Genomic DNA, 13134 nt, shown 5'->3' on the forward strand with positions numbered 1-13134 from the left:
CCCGAAGTAATGAACTAGGACCGACCCGGACCCGACTGACCATTTAAAATATAAACCCGGAACTGTACGGGTCCCGCGTCCTCAGTGAAGAAAGACCTCTAATGGTAAAACTCTGCTCAAGTTCAGAAACATGAAAGGATAAAATGTGACACTGAGGTTGCTTCGCGTCGCACCCAATTCATTGAGAAACAGAGAGCACGTGAAAGGACACTCAACGGGAGAGACACAACCTGCTTGCACGCAAAATGAAGCCAACTTGGATGCTATAAACACATATGCACATAAGCATATGCGACCATTTTGGTCACAGTGTAGTTCCCTGCCTGCTCAGTTACCTCAGTATGTGCTGCAGTTGATCCAGTTTGCGCGCTGGATGATGAGCTTATGACACGTGCATCATCTTCACGGTCACCCGGCCCCCACCTTTCTATCTCTCGCGCTCTCTCTCTCTCGCTCGCGCTCTCTCTCTCTCTCGCTCGCGCTCTCTCTCGCGCGCGCTCTCTCTCTCTCTCGCTCGCGCTCTCTCTCTCTCTCGCGCTCTCTCTCTCTCTCGCGCTCGCGCTCTCTCTCTCTCTCTCGCGCTCGCGCTCTCTCGCGCTCGCGCTCTCTCTCTCTCGCGCTCGCGCTCTCTCTCTCTCTCGCGCTCGCGCTCTCTCTCTCTCGCGCTCGCGCTCTCTCTCTCTCGCGCTCGCGCTCTCTCTCTCTCGCGCTCGCGCTCTCTCTCTCTCGCGCTCTCTCTCTCTCGCGCTCGCGCTCTCTCTCTCTCGCGCTCGCGCTCTCTCTCTCTCGCGCTCGCTCTCTCTCGCGCTCGCGCTCTCTCGCGCTCGCGCTCTCTCTCTCTCGCGCTCGCGCTCTCTCGCTCGCGCTCGCGCTCTCTCGCTCGCGCTCTCTCTCTCTCTCGCGCTCTCTCTCTCTCTCTCGCGCTCGCGCTCTCTCTCTCGCGCTCTCTCTCTCGCGCTCGCGCTCTCTCTCTCGCGCTCGCGCTCTCTCTCTCGCGCTCGCGCTCTCTCTCTCGCGCTCTCTCTCTCTAGCGCTCGCGCTCTCTCTCTCTCGCGCTCGCGCTCTCTCTCTCTCTCGCGCTCTCTCTCTCTCGCGCTCGCGCTCTCTCTCTCGCGCTCGCGCTCTCTCTCTCGCGCTCGCGCTCTCTCTCGCGCTCGCGCTCTCTCTCTCGCGCTCGCGCTCGCGCTCTCTCTCGCGCTCTCTCTCTCGCGCTCGCGCTCTCTCTCTCTCTCGCGCTCGCGCTCTCTCTCTCTCTCGCGCTCGCGCTCTCTCTCTCTCTCGCGCTCGCGCTCTCTCTCTCTCTCTCGCTCGCGCTCTCTCTCTCTCTCTCGCTCGCGCTCTCTCTCTCTCTCTCGCTCGCGCTCTCTCTCTCTCTCTCGCTCGCGCTCTCTCTCTCTCTCTCGCTCGCGCTCTCTCTCTCTCTCTCGCTCGCGCTCTCTCTCTCTCTCTCGCTCGCGCTCTCTCTCTCTCTCTCGCTCGCGCTCTCTCTCTCTCTCGCGTTCGCGCTCTCTCTCTCTCTCGCGCTCGCGCTCTCTCTCTCGCTCGCTCTCTCTCGCTCGCTCTCTCTCGCTCGCGCTCGCTCTCTCTCGCTCGCGCTCGCTCTCTCTCGCTCGCGCTCGCTCTCTCTCGCTCGCGCTCGCGCTCTCTCTCTCGCGCTCGCGCTCTCTCTCTCGCGCTCGCGCTCTCTCTCTCGCGCTCGCGCTCTCTCTCTCGCGCTCGCGCTCTCTCTCTCGCGCTCGCGCTCTCTCTCTCTCGCGCTCTCTCTCTCGCGCTCTCTCTCTCTCGCGCTCTCTCTCTCTCGCGCTCTCTCTCTCTCGCGCTCTCTCTCTCTCGCGCTCTCTCTCTCTCGCGCTCGCGCTCTCTCTCTCTCGCGCTCGCGCTCTCTCTCTCTCTCTCTCTCTCTCGCGCTCGCGCTCTCTCTCTCTCTCGCGCTCGCGCTCTCTCTCTCTCTCGCGCTCGCGCTCTCTCTCTCTCTCGCGCTCGCGCTCTCTCTCTCTCTCGCGCTCGCGCTCTCTCTCTCTCTCGCGCTCGCGCTCTCTCTCTCTCTCGCGCTCGCGCTCTCTCTCTCTCTCGCGCTCGCGCTCTCTCTCTCTCTCGCGCTCGCGCTCTCTCTCTCTCTCGCGCTCGCGCTCTCTCAATTCAATTCAATTCAATTCAATTGAGCTTTATTGGCATGACTGTAAACGATACAATGTTGCCAAAGCATTAAACATATATTACACATATTAATACAATGAAAAAAAACATATGTATAAAAAAAAATGAAACAAAAGTACACAACAAAAAATAAACAACAGATAGCAGTTATAAAGGGAAAAGTGAGTTCAACCCTTTTCCCTTATTTGATGGCATGACGCCACATACTGTGCTGCTAGGTGGACACACTCCTCCTTCTCTCCCAAAATGTATGAGAGTTTCTCTAAATTACTCACAAACTGAAACTCAGGAAGAGTACGAGCTATGAGAGTGAAGTATTTTTCTCTTATGCTCGTATATTTACTGCACTCTGTGAGGAAATGAAGCTCATCTTCCACGACTCCATCAGTGCATTGAGAACAAAGTCTGTCTCCTCTTAATCGCCAGTTCTGCTTATGTCGACACGTCTCTATTGACAGCTTGTGTTCGCTCATGCGATACTTTGTTAGGATTTTTCTTTGTCTAAAGTCTTTAATATTAATCAGGTATGATGCCAATTTATAATCAGATTTAATTTTGTAAAAGTAATTTAATTTCTTTATCTGTGTAACTTTGTTCTGCCAATAATGGATGTACTCTTCTTGTGTTCTTCTTTTTGTTTCTTTGACTTTGGCATTCCTGAATTGAATTGTTGAATTTAGTTGATGTTTTTCTTCTAAATAGTGCATTGGGTCGATCTCTGGGTGTTCAGTTCTGTATATAAAAGCACTGTGATGGTAGTTTTCAGGTGGCGTGTCTGACAGATGGAACCAGAACTTAACGGCTCTCTTCTGAATATCACTTAAGAGAGGAAGTCTTCCCAATTCTGCCCTGCAGCCGAGACTTGGAGCATTTCTATGAATTCCCAAAATGTTTTTGCAGAACTCAAGGTGGAAAATTTCAACAGGGTTTTTGTCCCAGGACTCATAGTTCAATTTAAATTTGGGGCCCCAGATTTCGCTTCCATACAAAAGAATTGGTTTAATGATGCTGTCAAAGATCTTCAGCCACAGTTTAATTGGAGGGTTGAATTTAAACAGTGATTTTCTTATGCTGTAATACATCCTGCGTGCCTTGTCAGTCAGTTCTTTCATTGCCATATCAAATTTCCCAGAAGCAGAGATGGTCAGACCCAAATAATTATAACAGGTGACATGATGAAGAATTGTTCCACCAAGTGTAAAAATATGCTTCTTGTCTGTAAGTCGAGGTTTTTTCTGAAAGATCATGACTTTAGACTTCTCCATGTTTATTGGTAATGCCCAGTCGTTACTGTACTTCTCTAAAATAGAGAGGCTTTGGTGTAATCCTTCTTCATTCGGTGACAGTAACAGAAGATCATCAGCGTACAGGAGGCATTTGATTTCTCTCCCATTGAGAGTCAGACCAGGGCAAGAAGATTCTTCAATCGTTGTGGCCAGTTCATTAATAAAGATATTAAATAGAGTTGGGCTGAGACTACAGCCTTGACGCACTCCTCTAGTCTGATTGAAATAATCTGTCCTCTTGTCATTTATTTTAACACAGCATTTGTTCCCGTTGTATATGTCCTTTATGATGTCATATGTCTTTCCTCCGAATCCACTTTGTATTAATTTTAGGAAAAGTCCCTGATGCCACACTGAATCAAAGGCTTTTTTAAAATCGATGAAGCAGCCAAATATTTTCCCCTGTTTAGTTTGATGAACATATTTCTGTATAAGCGTGTGGAGTGTGTAGATGTGATTAGATGTTCTCTGTTTAGGCATGAATCCAATTTGACATTTGTTTAGAGTTTTGTTTTCTTGAATAAAATGAACTAATCTTTCGTTTATAATTGAACAAAACAGTTTTCCAAGGTTACTGCTCACTGTGATGCCCCTGTAGTTATTTGGGTCGTACTTCTCGCCGTGTTTGAATATTGGGGTGATCAGATTTTCTTTCCACATCTCTGGGAATTGTCCAGACTTCAGTACAAGATTGAATAATTTCAGGATAGCATCTTTCAGTTTGGGGCTACTATGTTTCAGCATCTCATTTGAAATCCCATCCAGACCGCATGATTTTTTATTTTTGAGAGATTTGATCTTGTCCGTCAGTTCATTCATTAATATGGGTGTGTCCAGATGATTTAACTGATCCTTTATTGTGTGCTCCAGGATATTTAGCTGTGAGGTCAGAGTTTCCTGAGTAAGGGTTGGCTTGTTTTGTGTATAGAGATTTCCATAATGTTCGGTCCAAATGTTGGGGTCTGTGATATGGATGTGTTTGTCTTTTTTGGATTTATTTAAATTGTTCCATAATTCCCAGAAATAGTTTTGATCGACTGCCTCCTCAATCTTTTTTAGCTTTTTCGTCATATGGTCGGCCTTCTTTCGCATTAGCAGGGACTTGTACGTTTTAAGGGCTTGTTGATATGACGCTCGTGTTTGTTGGTTTTCTGGGTCCCTGTGTTTTTTATTTGATAAGGATCTTAATTCCTTTCTTAATGTTTGGCATTCTTTATCAAACCATTCAGCTTTCACCATTTCTTTTTTCTTCTTGTAAGATCTTCTTTTCTTCAGGGTTTTTCTGATGACTGTAGAAAAAATGTTGCTTAGCTGTTCTGTTGCTAAATTTATGCTTTTCTTTTCTTCTTTAAATGCGGTCAATATAAAAGTGTCAATCATGTTCCTGATACCAGTGCTGTGGAGCTCAGATTCATACTGGGGCGGACTGTCTTTACTCCATAGAAATTTAGTGGGTAAGGAGAACATCTTAGCTTTTTGATGTGAAGATGTCAGATGATTTGTTGATGTGTTCAGACTGATGACTATATGGTTGTGGTCTGATATTGGAAGCTGTGGCATCACTGTGAAGTAGTTGATGTGATTTTGATCAATATCAGTGATGGCGTAATCCACAGTGCTGCTGCCTAATGAAGAACAGTAGGTACATCGGCCCAGAGAATCACCTTTAGTTCTGCCATTAACTATGTGTAAACCCAGACTTTTACAGAGCTGCAGGATTTGTTTTCCACATCTATTTATTGTGTTGTCATAGTTCTGGCGTGTCTTACTAAAATATTTCAGCTGATAGATATTTGTGGTGTTAATATATTTATCTCCAGCTGAAGTGATATGGTCAGGTTCCTTCCCAGTTCTGGCATTCAGGTCTCCCATCAACAGAACTGAGCCCAGAGATTGAAAGTAGAGGATCTCTGACTGTAGGGTTGAAAAGATGTCTTCATCATGATAGGGTGATTCATGTGGAGGGATGTATGTGGCACACAGGTACATATCTTCATTTAAACACAAAAGCTCTTTTTGTAGTTTGATCCAAATGTGTGTTTTTCCTTTTTTCACAGGCTGAATATAATGCCAAAGATGCTCTTTAAACCAGATTATGATTCCTCCTGAATCTCTTCCATGTTTAACATCCTTGTGTTTGACTGATGGTATACTAAACTCTCTATAATTTGGAGGAGTGTGGCTTTTAGGGTCTGAACGACTCCATGTCTCAATTAAAATAATTATATCCGAACTATGTACAATATTAAGAAGATCAGGGTAAGTACTTTTGTCCCCAAATACAGAGGAGCACATTCCCTGAATATTATAGCATGCTATTTTAAATGATGGCATTAGTATATTTACATGTATTTTTTACCAGAATAATGTATGAATTTATAAATCAATCATGTTTTTAAAGAAGATCAAGTAAGTTAAGTGAATTACATTAATAAGTGAAAAAGAAAACATAGTGCCTCAAAATATACAATGTTAAACACATTAAAAAAATAATTGATTTCAAAGTAATGGTTATTTTCCTATCATAATTGCATTGTATGGTAATTAAGTTAAGAGATTATTACATATAATTTTCAGCATGTTCTTGATCTGGCTGAGGTCACTGTTGTCTGTGTTATTTCTACCTGCCACGACAGCGGCGTAGCTCTTCGTCTGACCGGTCATCTTCCCATGTTCATCAAGATGAGCTCTTTGAGGGTCTCTCAGTGCTGTTTCCTTCAGTGTTTTTGCAAACAGTTTCATTCCCTCTTGATGAATGTGGATATGGTCGTATAGATGCTCGTGGGTGATACGCTGGTGGTTTGCTATCTGGACATTGGTCATTGAAGCACAGGCGTTAACTAAATCTTCATTAATTTTTTTGATGATCCTTTGTGGCACATCTTTGCGAGGTAGAAGGGTCGAGACGATGACTTTGGCTCTGGGGTAAATCCTGCAGGCTGTTTTCACCACGTCGGTCAGGGCTGTAGTGACATCCATCCTCCTGGTACTAAGGTCATTTGTTCCCGTATGAAGAATGACGTGCGAAGGTGTTCCTAATACACCCTCACGCAGCAGTCTCAAAGCAGATTGAGAAGTAGGACACCAGAACTTCTTCGCAGATCTTCCTGGAAACAGACGTCTGTGGTTAAGATGATGTCCGTTGGAGTCACAGAGGATGACAATGTTGTCTTTCTTCTTTTGTTCTTTGTTTGTGCTCTTAAATGATATTGTAGCTGGTGGAGGATGCTGTCTGATGTCACTGCTGTTTTTCGTCCTGAGGTTCTGAGACGTTTGAGGAGATTGTGGTGTTGCAGGAGTGATGGAGCTCTGTGATTGTGTGCTGATACACTGCTGATGTTGAGCTGTGGTTGTAACGCAGTCAGGAGTGGAGGTGTTGTATGTTTGTGTACTAACACACTGCTGATGTTGTGTTGTGTTGGTGTTTATCTTGTTTCTGGTTTCCTCCAGCAGTTTCTCCAGTGTGTTGCTATGTTGTTCTCTCCTGACCAGCTCCTCTTTAACAATCTTTAGTTCTCGTCTCAGCTCCTCGTTGGACTCTTCCAGCTGTCTGACAGTAGAGCAGAGCTGCTGTATTTGTTGTATGCCGGGGTGGTTAATCTGATGCTGTAGTTGGCATTGTGTGTTGGTTATTTCTTCTTTAAACAGACAGTAGTCCTGCTCCAGTTCAGCGATGTTGTCTCTTAAGGCCTTTATTTTAGGAGATGCAGGACTGTTGATGTGTCTGTGTGCTTGAGGTGTTGTTGAGCTGGGGTCAGTGATGTTAACTGATGGTTTGCAGGACACATCTTCTGTGAAGCTCTTTCCTTCAATCTCTTTCTCAAGATGATGAACCTCTGTTTTATAGCGTCTAAAATTCTTCTGGAATTCATCAAGACTGGCTTCTGGTCCTTGTACCATAACTGTGCCGTTGTGATAAAGGTTCACAATCATCTTTGTGTCATCGTCTCCTTCCAGATTGAGTTGTCTGCCTTTACTGATGCCACCTTTTCTGCTACAGGCCATATTAGAGCAGAGGACTGTGTGCCATGCTGAAGGGTTTTCAGTGAAGAAGAGCAGATTACACCGAACTCTCTTATCTTCTGATCCACTGTAGTCAGACAGTAGTATCTCTGGATTATCTTTTAAGATCTTCTCTTTTATCCTTTTCTTGTCTTTTATATACTTAATATCTGGTGGATATATTATATCCAGCTCCTCTTCATTTTTAAAAGATGCTTCTGCTCTAACAGTTTTAACTGCCATTGAGCTTTGTATAATTACTATAAACTTGAGGTGCTTCCAAAAATATAATTAGAGGTCTTACCTTAAAAAATCTTCTGCCTCTTTTGTTCGTAATTTAGTAGCCAATCATGTACTTTAAGTTTGAGTCAAAAAACATACATTATCTGGCCAAAAATAATGAAAAAATCAGGAGCTCATTTTGGAGAGGAAGGGTGTTACTGCGCCGAGTCGAAGTACTCCCAAAAGTGCTATTACGCCATAAAATATAGTTCCTCTTTTAAATCCGCTTAGAAAAGCGCTACGTTTTATTTTGTACCACCAAACTTGCTCGTATAACTACTCGTCTTAAATAGGAAAAACGTTGATGTGTTTGGTCACTTCTAACTTTATCTCTAAATGGTACCATTGAATGAATGTGGCTAAGCTAAATGCTATCGAAGCGTCGCAGCGCGCTCCAGCGCTTACGTGCACGCACACAGATGATAGAGGGATGTATCAACAATTCTTAGTTAAGGTAATAACATATTTTAATAGTGAAAATGAGTAGACTATTCCTTTAACAACATAAAAATGTGTTTTGTATAAAAATTTTACCAGCCAATCAATGGTATTAAAGCATTTGGACTGAAATGTGGCTGAGGCGCGCATCCGCCATCCTATCCTAATCTCTTCACGTTTCACTAATTCATGTGTTTAGGGCCACCCCGAGGAGCCATAAAGTAATGAGGCTGGGAAATCTATTCAAAGTATCGTGTGTATTCATTTATTTATCGATATTTTGTGCCAGCATATCGATTCTCGTATCGCCAGAGACAGACCAACGATACATTGCCCTATCGATATATTGTCCCACCCCTAGTTGATAAGCTGGCTAAGGAAGTTCTTAAACACTCAGAAACAGATATTCAAAAATTTAGTTAAAGGGAACATTTAAGAATTCATGGAATTCGGGCATGGAATTGTGATAGCAAGGGCAGGTTTATAATTTTCAACAGCAAGTAGGAAATGGGAAAAATGTTTTTAGGAACAGAAGATACAGTTATTTCATGCATCTGAATATGGCATTCTAGATTGAATCACTCTCTGTTCAAAATAGGAAAACATGAATCAGGTCATTATAGTAATTAGCCACAAACTATAGAACATGTATTAATGAAATTAAAAAATATATATAAAAAGAAAAGTTAAAACTCATCAATGACGTTAAAAACATGGGTGTTGAATCATTCAATTTGACAGGTCTTTTAAAATAACACGTAAAACAAGTATTATATGGTAATATTATAAAATATATAAGGGGGTGGGGGGGTATGCACACCAGAGTTTGAGAACCACAGCATTAAACTAAATGACAACTGCAAAGAAATTGGGCTAGTTCCTAACTTTTCATTTGTAAACAAGAAACAGAGCTGCCTTAATTAGTTAATTTGGCCAGTAAGGTTGCAAGGAAAGAATTAGAAAGCATGGCAAGTACCTGTTCAAGAAGGGTGTTGAAGAAAGGTCAAGCAATAAATAAAGATGTGTCACATCCTCTACATCAGGCATATGAGATGTTGCCATCAGGAAGGAGGTTTAGGCTACCTTATTTTCAAACAAATCGAGCTAGTAAGTCATTTATACCAACTAGCATTATATTGATGAATAAGGAGTACATGTACCTGGAGGACAGCACTTTTAAATAGCAACAAGCACTTTATACCTTGTGGGACTATCATGGTATGCACAGAGTCATATAAAGAGAGAGTTACGAAACGCTTTGATCTCGCGGCCGCGCGGTCACGTGATTCATGTAACGTTCTACAGTTCCTAACCAAGCAGGGCTGTCAATCTGTTTGCATAGGTTTTCAGCTATTTTAGGTAAATATTAGCTTGTAATGTGAATTGATCACTATACTTACTATGTTTATAACGGTTTTTTTTTACTAGGGAGTGATGGAAATACAGTAAATCAGTTAATAAAGATAAACAGTTAATGATGACCCAAAGATAACTGTGGTTATCTATACCAACTACAGCAACACAGTTTATCTTTTATTTTTATAGCAAAAATATGGCTATATAAATGTCTATCAATCTGCTAAAAACATAATTCCTACACTTTTACTATATTAAAATCACAAAAAAGATCGCCAACACGGTTATTTGTAACAGTGAAGCATAACAGAAACACACTAAATTGATAATTAATTGTATTTATAGTACACATTAAATGTTAATATAATTATACATGATTTTCGAGGATACATCACTCGTATTACTTACCAAACACAATGAAACACATAGCAGCATTGTGAAGCAGTGTGACTTTCTTATAAGGCATTTAGCTTCTCGCTGTTGCCCCCTAGTGTTACTCGTAATATAAAAAAAGATAAGTATAAAGTAGATGGCCACCAGTAATAAAATATTAAAGCATTAAATTTATATTATTCACACATTATACACAACTCATTAAAATATAAAAATGTTACTAGTTATTATTAACGATAATCATTACCTACAGCAGAGTTCATAAAATATCACTGTTGACTATATTCATAAAATGTCTGAAAATGTAAAGAGAAACGGTAATTTCATCGATTTACCAGCAGGTGCCATTGAAATGAATGGGCTTCAGTGCTGCGTTTGGAACTATGCGTCACTACATGACACGCTGTTACTTCCGCATTCCATTCTTACAACGGATGTCTATGTGAGTGTCGTAACTCTATTATTATACGACTCTGGGTATGCACAACTGCACTTTGTCCTAGTTATGTGGTGGGGGTCTGAGTTTTTTTTGTCCTGATATTGTGTACATGAGTGAGGGGGTTGTTGGGGCGAGGGAAATTCTTTTTATATATTTTGTTTTGTGTTTGTTTTGTCATTTGTCTAATCGTCATTATGTATTGATGTATCAGGCGTGCTTTATGGTACAGAACAAGTTTCCAAAAGGATAAATAAATAAAACTCATCTTAATTTAAAAACATCTTGTACTGACATATCTTAACATATATGTCAGTGTCACTGTTTTGTCTCAAGCTGCACACCTGTATTATTATTTGTATGGTTTGTTAGTAAATACTACTTAATTGTCCTAAATAATATAGGGCTAGTCCTGGATTAATTTAAAATGTCTGAGGAAACCACCCAATAGTGTTTACTTTAAATACTTAAAATACTAAAAGTCTTGTAAAGGTTTTTGTTACGGTGAATTGTGCTACAAGCAACTCCTTGCACTTAAACCTAAAGACAACTACTATCAAAAATTTGACACTTTTAAAACATTAAATAAGATACTTGCATATTTGCATAACAGAATTACTTAAATAGTTCTGAACATAACTTACCTACTCTGCAACCTTGTACAACAAGTAACACCAAATTTGTCTACTTTAAGTTACAAACCTAAGGTGTTTCCTGCAAGTGTAATAGCTGTCACACATACCTGCAGCAGTCTGTTTTCTTCACGTGCAATACTGGAGTAATGTTGAACTGTTCCCTTTGAGCAGACCTCAGCCGCGCTGTGTGCTCCTAAAATAAGACGGTAAAATCTACTGCAGTTTAAGGCCATCGCACTCACGAAACGTCAGGTTACACTGGAAAAACACATTATCTGAGCCTTATGTAGCTGTGTTAAAGTTGACCAGCAGATCGCCTTGAACAATCACGAGGGTAGGGGTTGTGTCTTTATTTAGCCAACCAGCGCCGAATTATTCTCATTGATTTCTGGGTAGTGAAGTTTAAGCGACTACAAACTACAAACCTGAGGCTGGTAGTCGTCGCATGCAAATTGTGCTGCGTCATGATTCGCGCCGCACAAGCACTGAAAAGTGCAATATTAGGAAGCCAAAACGTCTCGATCGTATGGAAGGCCAACAGGGCAAAAACATGTTAAAAATACGTGTTAACACGCACTACGTGTTAACGCGTAAATCACGTGTTAACACGCACTACGTGTTAACGCGTAGATGCGTGTTAACACGTTAATCACGTGTTAACGCGTTAGAAATCATGGACATGGAGTTTTACCACCATCTAGTGGTGTGGCGAATCTGACCTAAATACACAGAACGGACAGATAGATAGGATTGTAAATTGAAGTATTTTATCCTAAATATATATTTTTAAAAGTAATTAACAGTGAATAATGATCATAAATAGGTTACAGCTTTGACTTTATATAATAATTTTGGTATAATTTAATGTGGTTGACTTTGTTAGCTTTGTGAATTAGGCAATGGTCCCAATTTCTATTTCCTTTGTGTCTAATGTCTTGTTCTTTTAGCACCTGCCTATAGAAATAATTATATTCTTTAAAATAAAGGTGTTAAATTATGACACAGTAGTGTTACACAATTCTTATAAACAGTAGAGGATGATTAATATTGCAAGAAAAACATTCTTTAAACACTACTTAACCACAGGTAATCTAATTAAGTTTATGTTAATAACAATTGGTTAATAGCAAGATTATGAACGTAAATGGAATGTATGCTCAAGCAGATGGTACATCTGCATCATTTGTGAACACACCCACACATTATGATGTTCTACGTATGAAGTCTTTGGACTACCTGCCATCATGATCTGATTGCACTTAAAGCTAGTTCAGCTAGTTTATAAATGCCTTATAAAATTTGTTTTTCACTAGTGTCAAACACATATCCTTAATAATACAGTATAGCAATACCACACTATATAATTACAACCAATTTAGCATATGAACAACAGATGGAACTCTATATGTATGGCCTAATGGGAGAACATCAATGTCAATGTATAGAGCAGTTAGGCTTTAAAACATGCTTTTTGAGTTTAATTAATAATCTTATTTTGTCTGAAGGAGGCTCTCTACTACATACCTTTTAAGCTTTTTTTTACTTTTTGGCACGTGTTGCCTCAGACAAAGTTTCCATATCAGAAAGTATGTGTCATAGATCAATCTGAGGCTTCCAATGGATTAGTCACGCTCAGACCGTTTCTTTGTCATAGTAACTAGAACTACTCTGCAGCAGATACTAGAACAATTATGCAAATGTAATAAACTTTTGATGCTTTTTTCTGTGTATTTTCTGATCTATAAGACACTTTGGATGAATGTATATGTGACCAGTCACGGAAACTAGGGACACAAGTCGGCAGCGCAAGTTTCGAGATAATGAGCAACAAAGTGTTTATTTTCAAAATTTGTGATTTTCGTTTTATTGCAGAATCTGTTAGTTGAGATCACGAAGAAGCCTCTCCGTGTTTGAGATAGCAGTTTTTGTATATTTAAAAGCGTAAATTTTGCGGTTGAAATAGGCTTGTTTTTCCGGAGATTCTAGCGTGCAGCGGGGGGCGTCATTGTCTGGGTGTATTTACATACTGTATAAGCAGCTTGGTTTTCGCTCCCGCCCGCAAAGGGAACAGCGTGACTACTAAATAAGGATAGTTTGCCCAAAAATGAAAATAATGTAAGTAATGACTTACCCTTATGTCGTTCTAAAC

At 41.1% G+C, this 13134-nt stretch overlaps 1 protein-coding gene across 1 annotated transcript in view; it reads right to left on the reverse strand.

Annotated features, from left to right (window-relative positions):
• Positions 1–11440, reverse strand: part of LOC141349226 (molybdenum cofactor biosynthesis protein 1-like) — a 178251-nt gene extending 166811 nt beyond the window's left edge. The window contains exon 1 of the mRNA XM_073869476.1: positions 11093–11440. Within this exon, the coding sequence (XP_073725577.1) occupies positions 11093–11218 (126 nt within the window). The 5' untranslated portion in view covers positions 11219–11440. The remainder of the gene's footprint in view (positions 1–11092) is intronic.
• Between the last annotated feature and the right edge of the window lie 1694 nt (positions 11441–13134).

The sequence above is a fragment of the Misgurnus anguillicaudatus genome, chromosome 7 (genome assembly GCF_027580225.2).
Source record: "Misgurnus anguillicaudatus chromosome 7, ASM2758022v2, whole genome shotgun sequence".
Classification (NCBI taxonomy): Eukaryota; Metazoa; Chordata; class Actinopteri; order Cypriniformes; family Cobitidae; genus Misgurnus; species Misgurnus anguillicaudatus.